Source organism: Talaromyces stipitatus, genomic scaffold (assembly GCF_000003125.1).
Source record: "Talaromyces stipitatus ATCC 10500 scf_1105507295491 genomic scaffold, whole genome shotgun sequence".
Lineage (NCBI taxonomy): Eukaryota > Fungi > Ascomycota > Eurotiomycetes > Eurotiales > Trichocomaceae > Talaromyces > Talaromyces stipitatus.
In genome coordinates this window covers 413,973-433,514 of record NW_002990122.1, presented here as the reverse complement: position 1 = coordinate 433,514, position 19,542 = coordinate 413,973, and the positions used below count along the sequence as shown (strand labels likewise).

The window sequence follows — 19,542 nt, the reverse complement described above, 5'->3', positions numbered from 1 at the left end:
ACTAGATGACTTGTTACTATTCCTAATACAGACGAAATTCCCGCGGCTGTGTTATCTGCTACGGGCCAGTCCAGCCTTATGAATTATAGATTCATTTCTCGAGTAGATAAACTTATATGCAAAGGGAGAATGGAACTGTTTCAACTCGCTTAGCTTAAAGACGGGATTAGATAATGGATTTCAGGTGTTGGGGATCGCTCCATGTTCGGATAAGGTACATAATCCGGACTTCAAACGAGGCAGGAGAGATCGGCTGTTCGATATTACAGGTCTAAGAGGTGCCTTAGGGGTTAACTAGGCAGCGCCTCAGCTGCGGAATGGGGTAGCTTTTAGGGCACATGGGAATAATTATGCCTCGTATCCGCATCCACCTAGCGAATCTATATACTTATTGTCATAGGGATCGAATCATATATTCTTAGTAACGGACGTCAACCACCAATAAGAGTCAAGTGTGGGTTTTATGCTTCCTATTCCATATCAAGCCTAGCTATAATACTAGGGTGTGGTGAAGCTATACTAATCTGTGCGCCACCGCGGACACCCCGTATCTTCCAACTGACTCGGAATGGTATTCACATCCCCAGCTTACATTGTTCTACTGAAATAGGATCTATGCGAGATTGAACAATTTCGCAATCTATTCGAATACATAATTGAGGCAGTTAATGAAGATAGTGCATTGGTACGCTTCTGTGGAATCAATGGAGCTGAGAATTTCTATCCATCATAGTCCTATCTCCAAGACTTATCTAGAGCTTTTAACGTGACTAGTACATACAGGTTATTGAAACATATCTGGTAAGAATGCAGGATCAAACTAAGTAGTAACTACGGAGTAGAGCCTGTGACTAGGGTTATGATTTTTGGTTAGGGTTATTATTCGGCAATGCTGATAGATCATCACCAGTCTGTCACAGTTTTCACTGTACAAACAAGGTTAAGTTATTTGCCCTGGGTGTAGGATAACTAAACCTAGCTTCCAAGTTTCCCATATTCTCACGTCCCTATGCTTCGATTTCCCCATCGTTTCGTCTCATTAAATAAAAGACTAAAAAGAATATGAATATCCTGGGTTCGGTGTTCATTGCAGTTTGGCAGACCATTACAAGTTTATTACTAGTTTCAGGTATGGATAAGGCTGACTTGTTTACAGCTGTCCTACCCAGGGGCGACCTGCCCCGAGCACAATATACTCCTATAGTTCCAGTGTTGGCCCGAGTGTCATTCTTTCACTCTTCAAGCATTTCTTTTTTTGTGTACGTAGGCAAATTACTTCTGACCTTGAGAAAACCGACTTTTTGCGTGATTTTTGGCAAATCGCCCACTGTTGCTCCTATACTTTCTCGTTCCTTTCTCTCAGTCCTTTCCAGTTTGGATTCATGAAGCTGTAGATCAACCTACCTTAGTTTCTGCACATTGAACTCTCAATTAATACAATGGCCATGCCTTATCCGTCGTATTCATTGCCTAGTCAGTGTCTCATTTGGTGCGCTCCCACTCTATTTCCTTTTTGACTACTGCAGAGATATTGCTTTGGCTTTTAAAATCAGCTTTAATATAATATGAATCTCTGACAAAAGTGGACTCTCTTCAGTGATGACATCTCGTACAGAGACTTCTCTGCACCTACAGAATCTCTATCCTGGACTGCACCGCCCGAAAAACAGGAAAGTTACGACTTGCTCTCGTTCTCTCTCCCTATCTTCCACATCGAATGCCACCGTACGTCGTTGAAGATTTCTGCTCAGCTGCAGGGAATGTTTTGGCTTACCGAGTCACCACGGGCCAATTCCACCAACGAGATACTACCTGTACACGCTGCGGAGCTTACCTGCTACCGTCGAAATTTGTTTCAAATCACCGGATCCGTGACATTACCTCGAATTATGTATACCAAAACGGAACAGGGAGACCGCATTCCCATCGTCAAGCGAGAATTGACCGTGTCTGCTACTGAGTCTGTTGAGGGAAAACCTGTTAAGATTATTTACGTGGCACCAGCAGCTACCTTAGCGGACGACCGTGCTGTGGCTCCTACACCTAAAGAGAAAGCTGAAAATGAGCCTCCATCAATACTTTTGGATACCATGGCTGGACACGACATGGACTCATATTATACAACCTTTCCCGTCGACTGGAAGCGCCTTCAATTCCGGAGAGCTACCGCCAATAATGGCTGCCGCAAGGAGCTTCAGCAGTATTTTATTGTTCATCTCACGTTTGTCGTAACACTTGCAACGGGGACCGAGATTACGATCTGTGAGGCACGCTCAGGACGAATCATTGTCCGTGGCCGTGGCCCGGGTAAATTTAAGTCTGACAGAGGCTTCCTGCTCAATGGCCGAATAAGCTCAGGGCAGAATAAGCGGAAAAAGGCAAATCGACATAGAAGCTAGACTAGTAGGACGAGCCAGATGATCGTCGCGAAAGGTTGAAAGGAATATGGAGACTCTTGTGATTTATATAGTGCTTTTCAGAATCAGAGTGACAAAATCATGCTCTTGACGGATTAATTGATGGATTACATTATCTAACGGTCCCAATCAACTCATAAGCAGCTATGCGACTTGTATCTCAATCCTGACCGCGGTCCTATATACATGAAATAACTGGTACGACGGATAGTCAAAAAGAGTCACTATATATGTGTTGTCAATGCCGCGCATCATATACCTTCCTACCTGACCAGGAAGAGTCGGATTTCGACTCGTTAACGACAAATGCTCTACTTTACGAACACCAAATCTCTATCACTAGCCTAAAGACCAGAAGATGCAGAGTAAAATTCGAGCCTAATCCTTGGTGTCTAGTCCTCGATAGACCGCGGTGTGAGGTCAACCACGGCTCAATCTTCTAATAACAGGTAGACTCCCAGAGCGCATAGAATTTGGGGGAATCTCCATTTATCTGGTACCCTTGGCATAGTTTTGTTCGACATGGTACATAGTTCATCCTTCCATAGCTTTGGGGTAACTGGAGTCGTTCACGAATCTGCGGATCTCTGATGAGTCAAGCTGAACAGAAAGCGATGGGCAAGGCTGACACGTATAGCAAAAGAAACTGCATATTCAAATTGCCCTAATATGACGCTGACCAACCAGGGAGCACTAGAGTGGCAGAGAGTACGGAGAAGGTGTGATAATAACTAGCTCGCTCAAGGACAGTCGAGACCAGATTTGAGATACAAGACTCAATGCAGATATGGTTTTGCATTCCTGATTGATCTATAATGGCATTAGAAAGGAAATCCCTTGCTAAGACCCTATTTGACAAGTACTCGAATGTGGTAAAACTCCAGTATAATCCTTCTCAATTGGCATCCTTACTAGGAACGCTCCGATCCCTGACCTGATTGGAAGCAATAGATAGGCCTCAGTTCTGTCCTGGGGTAGATATCTTCTTTTAAACTAGGCTCAGTAAAGCTTGCAGGAGTGGAATAGGGCGATTTTGATCCAGCCCAGGAACGCCAGCCTTGGCTTTTGTGAATCCGATCACCACTTCCATATCCAGTGTGATTTATCCTCGCTAGAATCAACGTTGGTTAGTTTAGCTTGATCATGTAAGGACAATCACTCCTATGTTAACAGGTTGGGCAACGGGGGACATAATTAATATACAAGTTGATTTCTTGCTATAGCCAGTTATGCTCATGTCTTCCCTGCTCGATACTTGAGCTACTTTCGCTTATCTCGCAGACAATATTGTATATTGGCAAGCTGGGCTTGAGACTCTTTTAACTACATACTCCTTAGCTAGGCAGGGCCAACTCTTTTCGCATCCATCTCGCGGAAATATCCAGTCTCAAAATGAAATGAAGATGATCATTCTTATGTTCAGATTGCCAAAGGGTTTGGTAAACAGGAATCTAATACAGGTATCATTCGTTGGCAAGACAAAACTTCGCCGTCAAACTGGGTAATACCAGACATGTTCAGATCAGCGTACTGGCATTTTGGACCACGTCCACCATGACATATTGCTACAAAGATATTCCAAATCCTGTCCTGCTTGAGTCTTCGCATTTCTGGCTGCCACGTATACATCGATCGGTATTGACGCTTTCAACTCTGCGCCTTCATGAACTTGAAAACACGGATATACCACAAAAGCTGGTCCAGCTGTCTTCAGCAGGGCTCTTAGGTTCAGGCATGGTTGGCTCCGCAAGAAGGGGAGGAGATAGGCATCATAAAAATAGTTAGAACTATATTTTGTATGTTGATCATTTGGCTCTATTTGTCTTCTACAAGCAAGGGCTGCCTCCTCAAGTATTTCCGCCGTTATTGCCCAAGGAAGAAGATTTTGGACAAGATGAACAAGCAGTCTTACTCGTACTATATTGCGTTGTGTTAGTAGTATAGCCAATTTATACCAGGTAGGTAATAGAACTTACAGTCTTTACCTATATCGTCGGGTTCCAGTGTGCATGATACTGGGTCTCAAGCTGTTCTTGCATAGCAGTAGTAACATCCTAACCTCCATCTCATAACTCACGCCCAAGAACAAGTTTCTTAAACCAAGGATCTAAGAGCATTGAAATATTGAGAATATCGCATGAATCATCCATAAGAGTATAGTACTTGTTATGTTTTCTCATGGCGCTCTTAGCTACATTAGCGACATCTGCGTCACAAAGTCCTTGAACTGTCCCTCCCTGTCCTGATCTTCGTGAAGAAGATCGAACAGTTGATAGTAGATAGTAAAAGGCTGACTGATTTGTGGAATATCAGTAGAGAAGTCTAGTGTATATCTGTCAGACTCTGCAAGGACTATCCGGATTTATCCAAGCTGGTCCCAGTCTTGGTCATTGATAGGAGGTAAGATATGCCATCTTACGATGTTCTTGAATCTGAGGAGCGGCCTATTCAAAGTTAGCTGTATTCTTTTTCCCAAGGATTATTAAGACTCATACATTTCAAACATTATAAAGTACGTGATAAGAGGAATTCCAGTAAGTGGTAACATCATACTGAGTAAGCTTCGAATCTATCCCTCTTATTTAGCATAGATTCCGGACTGTTTACCTTGAGTAATAAAGAGGGTAAGAAATTTTTTGACTAGCAAGAATGTATTTGTGTTTCTGTGCCTGTCTCAGTACATTAGGTTTCAAAGCTAGGTTTACAGACATTTTAGCAGGGTAAATTTTGCGATCTATCATAGGGGTAACCTTGAAGGTTGAAGGCTATATTGAGCCCTGATAAGAAGGTGGCTTTTGGTTTGCTATATTCGGGTTATCTGACAAGTACTTGGACATCCTCTCACTAGCTTGGTGCTCTACTGGAGTACGAAGATTGTAAGAGAATGATTAGTATAGATTATCAGGGGAAGTTAAGGAGAATACACTGAATTTTCTTTCCGCATCTTTCCCCGGCCGTCAATGCAATACCCCTCGTCATTACGCAGCAAGCGTTGATGCTCAGCTTTCATCCAGGGATACGAAACGCGACACCAGTCAACAACACCATGTTTGGGTAAAATTCTGTTCTTGGAACGTTGCGTCTTCCGCACCGTGGGGCATTTCTGAGCGTACATAAAACGGTATAATTTGCATTGGATTCCCGGTATTTTTCGCTCTGTGTGCCCCTGGCTGCAAAAGTGTTCGTTGAAAGCCGCTATGCAATCTGACCATTCCTTCTTAAGATCTACACGGTGGTACCAGATGAAATGCATTTCTTCACACGTGTATCTTGGCCGAGGTGGTCTTCGATGTCCGATTGAGGTGGAGTAGGCGCTGAAGACCAAGGTAGAATCTTCATATTTGTGCCTTCCTCCTGATGCTTTTTGTTGTAGTTTCGCATAGCTACCGCCGATCTTTGTGGGATATCTTTGCTCGTGATGTTCCTTTGGGGGGCAATGATGCCGACGACCAGCCTGCTCGTCCTTGATGTGTCGAATCGAGGAGTCAAGACGGTGCTGTCGCCCGATATCTGCATCTTCTTGCTGCGGGTTCAACAGCGATCTGATGGACATGGAAGTACGGACTGCTGTCATCGTGTTCTGGGTATGTGGTGAAGTCATCGATTTGAATCACAGGTCACAGACTGAATAGGAGTATCGTCTAATACGTAAAAGGGATCGGATCAGGAATTATTAATCAGTGCGTGTATATAAATACCAAATTCATCCTTACCAAATAAAGGAATGATATTCGGTGGAGTTTACTAACATTACTTACTCAAGATACCATAGTACGTCCTGATTTTAAGACAGAAGCAGGGGCTCGAAAATACGGGATCAACTTAGTATTCGGGTTAAAGATGGAGTCAGGCTTTCAACATACTAATAAATAGTATTTGATGTATGTGGAGTAGTGCCCTACCTGAACCAGCGAATATTCGTGGACATGACTTAGACACGCCGCGGAAATTTCCACCGTATTTGTTTTAGTCTATGACCCAAATGTCTTATCTGACAGGCTAACTGAGCCAGTAATGGTGAATTCCTGATATTTGAGCCTACGACTGATCCTAAGAACTAGTTAGGGGAGTTGTTGGATTATTACTAATCCGTGGGGGCAGATTCGGCAATGATTCCTAGCTTTGCTACGTGGAAAGTGTTCGTATTGGAAGTAGAATTAACAAGCAAAATTGTATGTGTTCCCTCCTCTCTTTTTCTAAGAATTGAGGGTGATTCTATGTCTTTATATATTCCAATGCGGCCTCAGAGAAGTAAGGGAAAAAAGCAACAGGAATTTCAGCTAAGGCAAAGCGAAGAATCCGAGTCACAAACATGAAACTATACAGGTTTGACCACTGTAGTTGATTGGTATCAAGGGGCATTTTGGCGATGTGCACTTTCTTAATTAGGGTCAGAGGTATCGTCCTGTCGACACCTAGTTATCTAACAGGAGCGTGGATGATGAGGCATAGTTATTCCCATGTGCGCTACCGTCCCTCACCGCCTGAGGAATAAACCCACCTGAGGAATAAATTTACCCCAAAACGCGAAAAATCGCGAATATTTCACACCGCGATATATCAACCAATATGGCTTCAATGGAGCTCGCACTTGCAGCATTACGTTCAGCGGATCCTGGAGAAAAGCCTAATATTAGTTTGGTTGTAAGAACATACGGCGTTAGCCAATCGGGCCTTTATAAACGTTTTCACGGCGTTACAGGCTCAAAAGAAGAGCAATACGACAAGCAACGAATACTCACCACCACGCAATCAAGAGCGCTTATAAAATGGATAAATCAACTCACCGAGCGAGGCCTGCCCCCTACAAATTCAATGTTAGCGAACTTTGCAAGAGAAATATCTGGTAAAGAGCCTGGGAAAAACTGGGCTTCACGCTGGCTCAAGGCTCATTCGGATAAGGTGATTTCTCGCTATTCAACGGGCCTTGATTCGGATAGAAAAAAGGCAGATTCGGCATATAAATATGCTTTATATTTTGAGCTTATTGGACGGAAAATACAGCAATATAACCTCGGCCCAGAGCAAATCTATAATATGGATGAGAAGGGCTTCATGCTTGGAGTAAGCACAAAACGGAAAAGAATCTTTACTCGGCGCAAATATGAGCAAGGGGGCTATAAGCAGCATCTTCAGGATGGAAATCGAGAATGGATTACAACAATTGGTTGTATCTGTGCCAATGGAACTGCTTTAGCGCCTAGTCTTATTTATATGGCAAAATCGGGCTTTATACAGGATTCTTGGCTTCAAGATTACGATCCCCAAACACAGAGATGCTTCTTTGCAGCCTCAGAGTCAGGGTGGACTAATAATGATATCGGATATTGCTGGTTGGTGGATGTTTTTGATAAAGAGACAAAATCTCAAGCAAGCCGGGGATGGCGCCTTCTTATCCTCGATGGGCATGGATCCCACGTTACAATGAAGTTTATTGAATACTGCGACTCGAATCGAATTCTATTAGCAATCTTTCCGGCTCATGCAACACATACTTTACAGCCTCTTGATGTCGCTCTTTTCTCGCCTCTTTCTAACGCTTATACGAAGCAATTGGATGATTTTATAAGGGATAGCCAAGGCTTCACCCGGCTCACTAAACGTGACTTTTTCCGCCTTTTTTGGGCTAGCTGGAATGAGGTTTTTATAAGCAAGAATATCAATTCAGCATTCAGAACGACTGGTCTATATCCCTTTGATCCGGAGATTGTTATCAACAAATTCAACAAGAAAATCACCAGCCGGCCATCCTCAAGCGAATCCGGAGCTTCAATTATTCCTCCAGAAGATTGGAGACGGCTTGAGAAGCTTGTTAAAACTGTTGTTAACAATATTTATGATGAAAAGGCTGTACAGCTTCGAGAAACGGTGTCACATCTTTCTACTCAGCTTATCTTGCTTCAAAATGAGAATCAAGGCCTGAAAAGAGCTCTCATAAATGCAAAGAAGCCTAAAAACAAGAAACAGCCTTTATTACTAGGTTTACCATCAGAACAAGATGGTGGAGCGCTTTTTATGAGCCCTACTAAGGTTCAGCAAGCTCGTGATATTATTTCTCAAAAAAATGACGAAGCCGCGCAGAAGCAGGCTCATAAAGATGATAAAAAGCTTCAACAACAGCTTAAAAAGCAAGCTAGAGAGGCTGAAAAGGTTAAAAGAGCTCAAATCCGACAAGAAAAACGCGAGCAGCGTGAGCAAGAGGCTGCGGAAAAGCAACGGCTTAAGGACGAGCAAGAATTGGCTAAGCTAGCTGATTTACAGCTTCAAAATGATGTTATATCAACTCCAAAGGCTTCAAAAAGGCCTACAAAGCAAATTTCTAGGCAAGCAAAGCCAAGAGTGCAACCTGAGGCTCATGTGGAGGATAATGAGGTGGTTGTTACTACAAACCGTAGGGGCCGCGCGATACGGCCCCCTGCACGTTTTCGCGATTAACTTTTATGCTTTTTAGATTCGCCATAGCTTATTTAGTGCTACACCAGAAATTCACTATATTTAATTATTATGTGGTGTTGTAAAGCTTCAAAATATTCTGTACAGTAAGCCGTTGAAATTATTCCTCAGGTAGGGTTATTCCTCAGGCGGTGAGGGATGGTAGAGATAACACCACTCCACTGTGGTCAGGACCCACACGGCAAGCTGGTTTGCTGAATGCAGCCTTCCACTAATACGTATCATAGCTTGTCCGGCTGCTGAGACAGTCTCCGATGCGGCTATGCATTGCTAAGGGATCTTATACTATTATAGTTGAAGTTAACAACCTTACCATTGACGGAATATTACCCGGGCTACACAGCACAGACCAGTGCGTCCAATCAATGTAGTCGCTGTATTATCTATTGAGTCTCAGGCAGACTTTGCTAGCGATATAAGAGATGTCGGGCTCTCTTGGCTTGTAAATAATTACCTTGGAGGTCATATCGGTCTTGTATGTGTGCATCTTGATCAGAATTCAAGTTATGACTCCTAATAGCATCAGTTCGATGGGGTGAGATCACTTTAAAGTTAGAATATTCCTGGAAATAAACTAAGGGTGGTGATCTAGCGACACCCCCCTAGTTCCAGCGACACCAGGGTGTCGTTCCAACGACACCCCCACGGAACTTATAGTTCTGATTGGACAATTTCCTTCCAAGTTTTACCATATTTAGCAACAGGATCTAGGATTAGGGTTAAACATAACACTTATTAATTCGAAGCCTTAGGGGCTGCCAGTCTATATTTCAGTCAATTAGGATGCACAGCTCAGAAAAGGAATTGTGCCTTGCTTGCCTGTTACTCACTCCCATCATCTAGCCATAACGCTAGCTGGGATCACGGTCACGTCGCTTGCTTCTCCTGGTCTGATTCTCGTTGGTCTTGTCGTCCTCGTTATCACCAATTTCATTATCCTCATTCTCGTGTCTCTCAGTACTGAATTTACTGGTTCATACAGAGAGACTGCCACATATATGTAGACATGTAGAAGCTTCAAGAACTAAAAGATCATGATAGTGTTATTCTTTATCATTCTGCCTCACAAGATAGACGCAACCCTCCCTCTAGTTGAGGCCTAGGTGTGATGGGCGCCATTTACTAACTACCTGATGCAGCTACAACACCCTAATTTAACGAACAAAAGGAAGTACCGCTCGGGTATTTGGCGTCTGGAGACGCCCCGAGTGTCCTACGCGTTATGGGCGGCTTGGGGCGAGGTCTTGGCGCTTTGGCAGCACTTCGAATTAATAAGTTTTCTTTTTAACCCTAACCCTAGAACCGGTTACTGAATATGGTAAAACTTGGAAGGAAATTGTCCATTCAGAACTATGAGTTCCGTGGGGGTGTCGTTGGAACGACACCCTGGTGTCGCTGGAACTAGGGGGGTGTCGCTAGATCACCACCCTAAACTAATTTGCAGTGACAATACCAGTTCCCATACGATAGATCAACCTCTTGATCATTCATCTTCATGCAATTTTTCTTGCTCAACAAATCCGTCATGGGAAGATTATAATGACGATGCATTACCCAACTCTCATGCACCCTCTCTGGCGTCTCCTCATCTACAATCTCGCAAATCAGCTTCCACCACACACCAACCTATCGAGCAAACCGAAGGCATATTTCTTCAACCTGAGACCCACCCAATCACTGAAGAACAACTAGTCAATGAAGTCAGAGCCATCTACGCTGGCGTAGTAATGCTCGAGAAGCAATGCATTGACATTGTTAAGCAACAAAGTGGGAATCCAGAGGAACTTACTGTGTTGCAATGGCAGAACCTGACTGCGCTGCACAGGAGGCTCCTCCATGAGCATTTTGATTTCTTTCTTGCTTCAAATCATCCAGCTGCAAACAAGTCATTAAAATCACCAGCGAAAACCTATTCTATGCCAACAAGAATGTGGCAACATGGTATTTATTTGTTCTTGGAACTGCTGTGAAAGAAGTTGCCCTCGTCACTTGACCATATGCACACCTTTATTTACATGGCGTTTGCAAACATTACTCAGCTGTTGGAGAGCGTTCCAGATTATAAGGAAACGTGGATTGAATGTCTCGGCGACCTGGCACGCTACCGGATGGCCATAGAAGAGGTGGATATGTACAACCGAAGACGCTACACTAGTATTGCTAGGTACTGGTATGCCAAAGCCGCCAATCTCAATCCGGATGTTGGTAGGATTCAGCATCATTTGGCCGTCCTTGCTCGGCCAGATCTGTTGAAGCAGCTGTTCTACTATTCCAAGGCTTTGATCGGCGTTCAGCCTTTTACCAAAGCACGGGACAGCATCTTGCTCCTTTTCAGACCTCTCCTAGACCCTGCAAAAGCTGCAATAAAGTACCCTGAATACTATTCCCGAACCCTGACTGTTTTTGTTGAAGCTCATGGTGTTTTATTCACAAGAAAGGACGCTCCTACGTTTCTGAGATTGGCTGAGGAATTCTTATCAGAACTCGATAAACACGCTGGGCTCGTGGGTTGGTTGTTTAGAGAACAAGGGGTATACATAACAGCTTCTAATTAAGCTGCCATCTTTGATTATGGACATGATGGTGCAGAGATTCCTTCCATGTTCGATCAAGCTAGTGGTAGAGTTGAGAGTAGGGTTAGAGATAGAGATGAGGGAGGGAGCATTCAGACAAGAACATTGGAGATAATGGAGCAAGCATATGAATCCTGGCAGAACCCTTCTTGTGTCCAGGTTGGAATCGAGCATCGAACTGCTGGAATAAGTTCCAGTAAACAGGTAGTCTCCATGGCGTCTCATTTGTCATTCGCCACTCTCGATGTTATACTCGGTGGTTTGAAAGACATAGAAAATACATTGCCAAGCGTGCACGTCTCTCTGGCTTTTCTGTGGTGTATGGCAATGGTACTGGAAGCCATGTCCCGTATTCAAGCGGACGTGCCCTGGAAACGGCTTGCGACGTATCTAAATAAACTTATCAAGACGGATACTGATATGGTTGGAATTGAGAATGGGGAGTTCCCGGCACGGGAATCAGGGTTACGGCAACTACCGGAGGATTTCCTGATCCATGGTCTTTCCTGGAGTAGAATATATTATCCACCAGGCTTCTTCTCTGACATGGCCGAAGGCGATGAGCGGTCAATTGAACCTCCATCTGTGACGGTTGCGCGGACAAAACGATGCCTATGGTTGGCAAGTAAGATAGCCAAGGTGAGCTCCCTGCTCCCACGCCCCTCACTTTATGCTTATTGTGGCCTTCTTTCTAATTCTCTATCTAGTTTAACTGTTGGCTGCTTTATGACGTCGAAACCCACGGGTTCTATGCAACTCAATTTGCAGACGAACTCACTGCGCTGTCACAGAGGTATCAAATTATTGGACGTACGGATAGTATCATCACTTCAAGCATTTAAGGTTGATAGTTTTATGGTTCATTTGATGTGGCAGTTATTCTCTGTTTTGGTCTAGGGTTATGAGCTATTCATAGTTTGCATTCTATATTCTGAATGCCTCCGCATTTTATTCCATTACTTATGATACGTCTTCTCTCCCTATAAATAGTTCATACTGCAGGCTAACCCCAATATTCAACTTCCAAGGACACAATAGCGATCATGTACGACTCAAGCGATAAGTACTGTAATTAGATACCCATAACTTTTTGTACAACTTTAAGAAATTGGACCATTACTATCATTATACTTTGCGAACTTTTCTCGCGCAGATTGTGATACTATATCTGTCAGTCGTCAACCGCAATGGACGGGAAGTCCACTCACAATGGCCATTCAACCCGCACCTCATCTCGTCTCAGTTCCTTGATTGCATTTGCAATATCTAATTGGGCTTGCGCGAACGAACCCTCTTGGAGAGTCAACAAACGAAGGCTGATCTGACGGAATCTAGCTTCAAATATGTCTCCAATCTTGTCGTGCAAGAGACGAGATAATCTAGCTACAAGTTCAATGGTGAACCCAGCCTTCTCTAGCTCCCAACTCCATTTTTTCAGATTGATATTCTGCAGGTCGATCCCCAGCGATAGAGCCTTACTAGCTATCCTGTACACCAATTTTGAGAACGCTGGTAGCTTCGTCGGGTCGAGATCATGGATATAGGGGATGAGCAATGCTTCCGATATCTCGACACTCCCCCCCGGGTTAAGAGACCTGTGATGTTAGCATTTTTTATACTAGAAATAGAACGACTCACCTGTAGCATTTCATTGCAAATTGAGAAAAGTCTCGGATACAAAGCATCATGTCCCTCACGTGAATAAAATCGGGTCCGGTTGGCAGCGGAGTATTACAATCATGATAATAAAATTGGATGGAGTCTACATCGTTATCAGGTAATGACATCGAAACATCAAAACACTCCAGCTGATAGTCTGTTAGTTGTTGGAATTTACTGAATCAACGAGGTAAGCACCTTAACTTTAGGTCTCGTTTTTGCTTAAATCAACCGTCAGTCTTTGATATTCACTATAATTATACTTCCAGTTCATACCTAGCTGCTTTGCCCAGTGACCGCTGCCACAGCCAACATCGAGTATACGAGATCCATCTCTGATGACTGTGAAGGAAAATCCTTTCTCTTTCACATCCCACCATAATTGGCCCAACCTTTCTACAATCCGGTCATTCGATAGTCTCATTTGGGTAAAGGAATATACCTTGCAGTTCCCGCTCTCGCTGCAGAAATTGAATATTAGCGCAATTGGAGTCCTGAACAATCATCTGCTACATACCTCGTCATCTGGGAAGAGATTATCCCCCAACGTTGTACCAGCACCCATCCAAGTTGAATAGGAGCGACCGTTCTCCTCTAGACATAAGAAGCCGTGGTGACCATCTCCGTCAATTTTGTATGTCTGCTGTGACTGTTCAACGGTGCGCGAGCCAGGAATGGCAGAGATCTTATACAATTGCATCCATTCTTGCGTCGATAGCATATTTGCAGGTATTCGCGAGACTGGTCGCAGATATAATAGCAATTAACACTAGGAAGGAAACGATGTAAGTAACTTCGAATTCATCAACCTCCAAAGACCCGGCCTTATAGCATAGGCCAATGCATACGTGTCGAACCTATGGCACCCTCCCAATCGGAACCATGGTAAGGTTTTTGATAGAGGTTCTGGCTAGCAGAGTTTAATCACGGGTACTAAATAATAAATTTGAACTATAGGACAAAGAAGAAGACTGCGAATGCTAGAGGCTAGGCCAGAGGTTATCGCCAGATACAGCCAATTGTTTCAGCAGGATAACCCAGAGCCCCATAACAAGCCTTGGAGACTCACCAGACAAAGGCAGGTTTTCATCGACGTCTTGCGAACTCTGGTAGTGTCTGGGGCCTCATGCTTCGCGTTAGATCTGAATCAAGTTCACATTTCCATTTTTGTGCAAATGCCCATGTAGCAGACAGAATATAATAGCTATCATTATCACATCCCGCCAATCAGACCGATGTGCGCTTACAGAACCTTGGAAATATCACATCTCACTCTTTGTTGTGACCAGATCTAGAGATACTATCCTGTGGAGTTCGCGGACCGGCTTGTACCTAGGTATATATCTGCTGTTAGGTCGTGATGAGGAAATAGTTTGGATATTACATAATATTATAATACCATAACAACGAGCATACTGGTACTTACTGTTTGCGGAAAAAATACCGTGCTTTTTGATGGTACTGTACAGACTAATTTAGGGTTCCAAGGTTCAAGTTACACTTTTGGGGAGACCCTAGTACGTACTCCGGTACTCCGTAAACAAAGAATGCAGTTAGACTGTAAAAATTTAATCACAATGTTGGAAGCACCAAAGTGTGTAATTGGATATGCTACGTTGTAAGTCACAAGACGGCGCCCCTTATATGGGTGTAGACGTCAAATAACAAAGCCAGCCACAATATGGCTAGCCCCTTGGAGAAATCATTTGCGAGGCTCGAATGCCTAAATTAGCGGATGCTTGGATCCATCAATATACTATGATGGTTCTGGAATGTGGTCTCTGCCCGGAACTGAACACTGGTCTAGTGTCACGACCTCGCTCACGGGAGTATTCGCTCACTAAGCCGTTGCGCCAAAAGGACCAGAGTATTGAGGATGGTGGATTCTCTCTACTACTCTCTCATATCCTGTTGGACTGCCTCGCTACGAGAGGCCAATCCACAGCTTTCCCCATCTTGATGGTTTTCTTCGTACTTACATCCGGATCGAGTCGTATCCCAAATTGACGGACATGATACAGACAGGTTCGAAACCTCCTTCACTTTTTTCTTTCTCTGTCTTCTTTTTGGGCCCCACTTTCCGGGGTATATTTTTGGAGCTAGCTCCAGAATAGTTAAATATTGCTTTAATTTTTCAAGACAATACAGGCATATCAATTAAGAACCAATGATATGAATTACCTAACGTATATAGCGTAAAGATTTGTACAGCCCTAGCAAAATACCTTACGAGACTAGTCGCCTTCGGAATAGTTTAGCCACCAGCCCTGGCTGTGGGGCAAAGTAAAGAGAGAGAGTAAGAAAAAAAGTGAAGGAGGTTTCGAATTTGTCTGTATAGCCAATCACCAAAACTCTGTAGTTTATTACTGATGGCTTTTCCAATACACGATGCCGTAAGCCAATGGTATGCATGCTTCGGGTATCTCGAGTAGACCGGGTCATAGCCAATGATGTCGGGGCGACACAGCGGAACATCCGGTCAGGCTTCTACATTGACTCATGGACTCTGTAAAGATCAGCGCTTCCTTTACTGTCGGAACGTGAATATCAAACCTAGCGAGTTTCGGCACTGAATATCACTTAGTCTAACGCGGCACGTGCGTGCCGCGTATATATGTAGTTAGTGTCAGATAATCCGGCTTTCAAACGAGGCAGAAAGATCGACTGTTCAATCTTACAGGTCTAAAAGGCACCTTTAGGCATATATCTGGACACTTAGATTTCAGCCCAATATTTACCCCTCCTGATAGCTCACAAATCACCCCGCCAAAGGTGTCTATAAAGGACCCGGCTTTAAAGACTTGAAAGACAGACACAGAACTCAACAGATACAATCTTGCTAGTCACTTCTTTTCTTTGATCCTAGTAAAACACTCTTCAGGATTGGCCTGGAATAAACCGACTAATCCGACAGGTTCCTGGACACACACAAACACACAACAGAGTCAGTTTTCCTGCTTCCAGCCCAAAATGTATTCCTGTAGGTCTAAGATGAGTAGTACCAAAGGGAGAGTACAAGCATCATCACCTGGCTTATAGACCAATTACCTCTCATATCGAGTGGAGTGCAATAGGGAATGGGATGATGTCTGTGTCTGTGTGTGTGTGTGTCATTATTTTACGGCCGTAGGCAGTGATGAATCACTGCCTACCCATTCCCTAGTGGGACAAAGGCCGCCAGGGGGTAAGCCCTGGGTGTCAAGAATTATATACAAGATGTGACTCTTTGGCGCACTTACATGGCTGCCGTGGTCAGATGATTAACCTCTACATGTAGAGGGAGAATGTTGTCGCCAGCTGCAGTGGTCCACCTACTCCCCGTGACCGAATCTAACATGTTCAACACCGATGCAGCTTTAAAGAGAGAAAAGGAAAGACAAGGAAAAACAAAAGAAATATGTAGCTATAAGTCTCTTAGCTTATGTGCTAAGAGGGGGCCTTCGAGGGCAGATATCCTCGAAGAATCGGGTCTCCGTGAGCCATTTGGCTAGTTTGGTGGCGCCCTTTGGGGTGCCCAGGAGGAAAGGAATGACTTCCGAAGGATGTCCAGGGAATCTTGGAGCCTTCCTCTTTGCGATCTGGCAGAAGATAAAGTGGATTGGGGACTTTCTTGCGCCGCATCGGCACGTGAGATGGGCATCTGTATGGTTGAACCGTTCATGGTAGTCTGCGAAGTCTCTATGTTTTGTGCGTGCTGCAAGGATTCGTCCTAAGATATGGCGGGGAAGCTGGAGTTCTAGTGGGCATCTTGAAAAGGTGGTGATTTCAAGATCTTGATAGGCCTGCGGGGCCGCTGACTGCCAATACGTCTGTGCTCTTGAGGCAGCTTGTGATTTGGTATGTCGCTTAAATGCTGTATATGACCATGGGTGGGAGGTAGGGACGGTTTTTCCCGCGCCCTCTTTGGCAGCGCAGTCTGCTGCTTCATTTCCAGGGATGTTGGCATGTCCTGGGACCCAGCGGATTCGGACTGCCCCACTCTCAATTTGGAGGAGTCTCCTTCTTGATGGCCAGGTAGCGGCAAGTGTGTTGAATGACTCGAAGACGGCTTGAGAGGAGCCTATAGATAAGGAGAGGAGTTGGATAGCGACCTCAAGGTTGTCAAGGCATATCCACAGGTTTGGTGAGCATTGGGCAGTAGAGTGTGTCATCGCAGCTTTTAACCTAGCAAGAGCCGCTTCTGCTTCTGCGTCAAAGACTTCTTTATTATGCCCGAGGGGTATTGAGCCGCACAGGAATTGGGAGCCAGCTTGGAAACCAACATAACCACCACCTGTTTGGCCATTTTCTAATTTGGATTCATCTGAGTAGATTATAATATCGTTATTAGGGATGGATTGCAGGAGTATTTGGAAGTTGTCCGCTGCTTCTTCTCTTATGCGTCCTGACGGGGCACCGACCCGTCTTAAGGCTGCTTCTCTGGGTTCTTTTGTACTCCAGGGTGGATGAAGCAGTGGGTTGATCTTTTCCATGTTGGGGAGTGCGAGCACTCGGCGCGCGAAGCGGCTAGTTGGGTGGCCTGTTCGGGCTATGGCTCTGGCTTGTCTTCAAAGAGGGTGATATGGGTCTAGGCGGCTTAGGCGTGTGGATGCAGTGAGGGCGATTTGATTAAGCTCAATCTCAGGAGGGTAAAACCCTGACTCTCAGTGTAGGACAGGTAACTGGGTAGTGCGGAAAATAGGCAGAATTGCCCTTGCCCCTATTAGAATGACAGTAGATAGGTCTGTTAGATGTTTATTCACTAGGTTTGAGATTGGGGGAGTGTCTGCCTGAGGGCGGGAACGAGGTCGGGTGCGGCCTGGCCACCACGTCTCTGCGCCGAAGTAGGCTTTACGGAGGACACAGGCCGATATGGCCTGTTGGAGGAGGTGTGGCCTCATTCCGTGGACTGTGTTTCCAAGCGAGCGGAGGGCGCTAGCTATAGTGAGCGCTTTGATGTCATTTCTTGAACATACCAGTGGAAGGAGAGCTTTTTGTCAAAGAGGATCCCTAGCCAACGTAGATATGGACGGTCAGTTGCTTCAGTAACTATGACTGAGCCCATTGAGACTGAGGGGGTTGTTGCAGGATCTTGATCTGCTCGATGCCAAGAGAAATGCATAAGTTCATATTTATTTGGTGCAAAAGTGATTCCTTCCGCAGTGCCCCATTCAATTGCGTCCTGTAGAGATTCGCTCAGTGTCTGGTAATTAGTTAAGAGGGACAGAGAGATTGCTAGGGTCGCTCCATCATCTGCGTGTCCAAATCTAGTTCTAGGGTTACCCATGTGGAAGAGCGGTGCAATGTAAAGCATAAAGAGAATAGGGGAGATAGGGGAGCCTTGGGGAAGGCCACATGATATATCTGTATGAGGGCTAAGTTCATTATCAAATCGGATCTGTATGGTTCTTTCTGTGATGAAAGAGCTGATCCAGAGTATTAGATTGTTTGGCCATCCTTGTGTCTGGAGCTGGTAGGTGAGTCTCCCTGGGAGGACATTATCAAATGCTCCTTCCACATCGAAGGTTAGTAGAGAAGCTGTTTTCCCTTGGTTCAGGGCTTGTTCTATGTTGTGTGTTAGACATGTGGTAAGGTTGATTACTGATCTTAGAGGAAGGGCTCCAAATTGTTGGCTTGCCAGGACCTTGTAGTGGATTGCTATCCAGGCCATGTTCCGTGCCACTAGACGTTCAAGACCCTTTCCTAGGACAGAGAGGAGAGCGATGGGCCGGTAGGACCTAGGGTTGGTCCAGTCTTCTTTACTGGGCTTTTGCAGAATAGTGAGAATTGCATGTCTGAAACATTTTGGATGATATCCTAATCGTAGGCAGCCTTGGAATAGGAATAAGATCTTGTCTTTGATCAGTGGCCAAGCCGTCTTTAGGATGTTAGTTTGGAGTTTGTCTTCTCCTGGAGCGGTGTTTCTGGCCTTTAAGATAGACTTTTCCACTTGTGCCATGGTGATCTCAGGGAACGGAAGGGTAGTGGTAGGGACAGCTGGGCAGTCTAGCGGGATATCTCCTGCCTCTGTTGTGTTTTGCAGGAGGTTGCGAACTAGTAGGTCTCGCTTCTCCTGAACAGAGACTGCAGGTGGATTATCCGGCCGTAATGGATCCTTGAGAGGAGGGCTGCGATATGACCCCCTCGATTTGTGCCATTTGCTGATATCGAAGACCTCTTTCGTTTGTGAGGTAGTTATTAGCTTATTGCGCCAGAACTCTCTTTGTGTTTTCCTAATTGTGCTGCGAAACTCCTCTTTGGGTAGCAATCCTGATCGGTAGGCTTGTAAGGCTTCTTTGCATTCTGGATTCCACCATGGTTGTCCTTTTTTATGGGGGAGGGACCTCTTGGCAGAGCCTTCGTACGCACTGTGTATTGCCGAGGTCAGCCCTTGAGCTAGTAACTCTAGGTTGGCCTTTGAGGAGTCCAGCGGTTGGATCTGTGAGAGGTTGGTGGAGAGG

The 19,542-nt window shown here is 44.8% G+C and overlaps 8 protein-coding genes across 8 annotated transcripts, besides 3 other annotated features; 3 read left to right on the top strand and 5 right to left on the bottom strand.

Annotated features, from left to right (window-relative positions):
• Positions 1–1,439: 1,439 nt before the first annotated feature.
• TSTA_108960 (uncharacterized protein) lies at positions 1,440–2,399 on the top strand (the record flags this gene model as incomplete). Its single annotated transcript, XM_002488426.1, has 2 exons — positions 1,440–1,459; positions 1,616–2,399. The coding sequence occupies 2 exons, from the start codon at positions 1,440–1,442 to the stop codon at positions 2,397–2,399; spliced, it is 804 nt and encodes a 267-aa protein (XP_002488471.1).
• A 2,929-nt stretch (positions 2,400–5,328) lies between these two features.
• TSTA_108950 (uncharacterized protein) lies at positions 5,329–6,345 on the bottom strand (the record flags this gene model as incomplete). Its single annotated transcript, XM_002488425.1, has 2 exons — positions 5,329–5,959; positions 6,320–6,345. The coding sequence occupies 2 exons, from the start codon at positions 6,343–6,345 to the stop codon at positions 5,329–5,331; spliced, it is 657 nt and encodes a 218-aa protein (XP_002488470.1).
• A 641-nt stretch (positions 6,346–6,986) lies between these two features.
• Positions 6,987–8,852, top strand: TSTA_108940 (pogo transposable element, putative; the record flags this gene model as incomplete). Its single annotated transcript, XM_002488424.1, has 2 exons — positions 6,987–7,319; positions 7,422–8,852. 2 exons carry the CDS (start codon positions 6,987–6,989, stop codon positions 8,850–8,852), a joined length of 1,764 nt encoding a protein of 587 aa, XP_002488469.1.
• Positions 6,990–8,135: a mobile genetic element.
• Positions 8,853–10,885: 2,033 nt separating the features above from the next.
• Positions 10,886–12,285, top strand: TSTA_108930 (uncharacterized protein; the record flags this gene model as incomplete). The annotated part of the gene is made up of 3 exons (XM_002488423.1): positions 10,886–11,378; positions 11,427–12,082; positions 12,151–12,285. 3 exons carry the CDS (start codon positions 10,886–10,888, stop codon positions 12,283–12,285), a joined length of 1,284 nt encoding a protein of 427 aa, XP_002488468.1.
• Positions 12,286–12,647: 362 nt separating this feature from the next.
• TSTA_108920 (uncharacterized protein) lies at positions 12,648–13,128 on the bottom strand (the record flags this gene model as incomplete). The annotated part of the gene is made up of 2 exons (XM_002488422.1): positions 12,648–13,038; positions 13,082–13,128. 2 exons carry the CDS (start codon positions 13,126–13,128, stop codon positions 12,648–12,650), a joined length of 438 nt encoding a protein of 145 aa, XP_002488467.1.
• A 381-nt stretch (positions 13,129–13,509) lies between these two features.
• Positions 13,510–13,823, bottom strand: TSTA_108910 (uncharacterized protein; the record flags this gene model as incomplete). Its single annotated transcript, XM_002488421.1, has 2 exons — positions 13,510–13,563; positions 13,620–13,823. The coding sequence occupies 2 exons, from the start codon at positions 13,821–13,823 to the stop codon at positions 13,510–13,512; spliced, it is 258 nt and encodes an 85-aa protein (XP_002488466.1).
• Positions 13,824–16,521: 2,698 nt separating this feature from the next.
• On the bottom strand, positions 16,522–17,574 carry TSTA_108900 (uncharacterized protein; the record flags this gene model as incomplete). The annotated part of the gene is made up of 2 exons (XM_002488420.1): positions 16,522–17,266; positions 17,336–17,574. The coding sequence occupies 2 exons, from the start codon at positions 17,572–17,574 to the stop codon at positions 16,522–16,524; spliced, it is 984 nt and encodes a 327-aa protein (XP_002488465.1).
• Positions 16,750–18,036: a mobile genetic element.
• Positions 17,844–19,040, bottom strand: TSTA_108890 (reverse transcriptase, putative; the record flags this gene model as incomplete). Its single annotated transcript, XM_002488419.1, has 2 exons — positions 17,844–17,958; positions 18,058–19,040. 2 exons carry the CDS (start codon positions 19,038–19,040, stop codon positions 17,844–17,846), a joined length of 1,098 nt encoding a protein of 365 aa, XP_002488464.1.
• Positions 18,057–19,542: part of a mobile genetic element that runs on past the window's edge.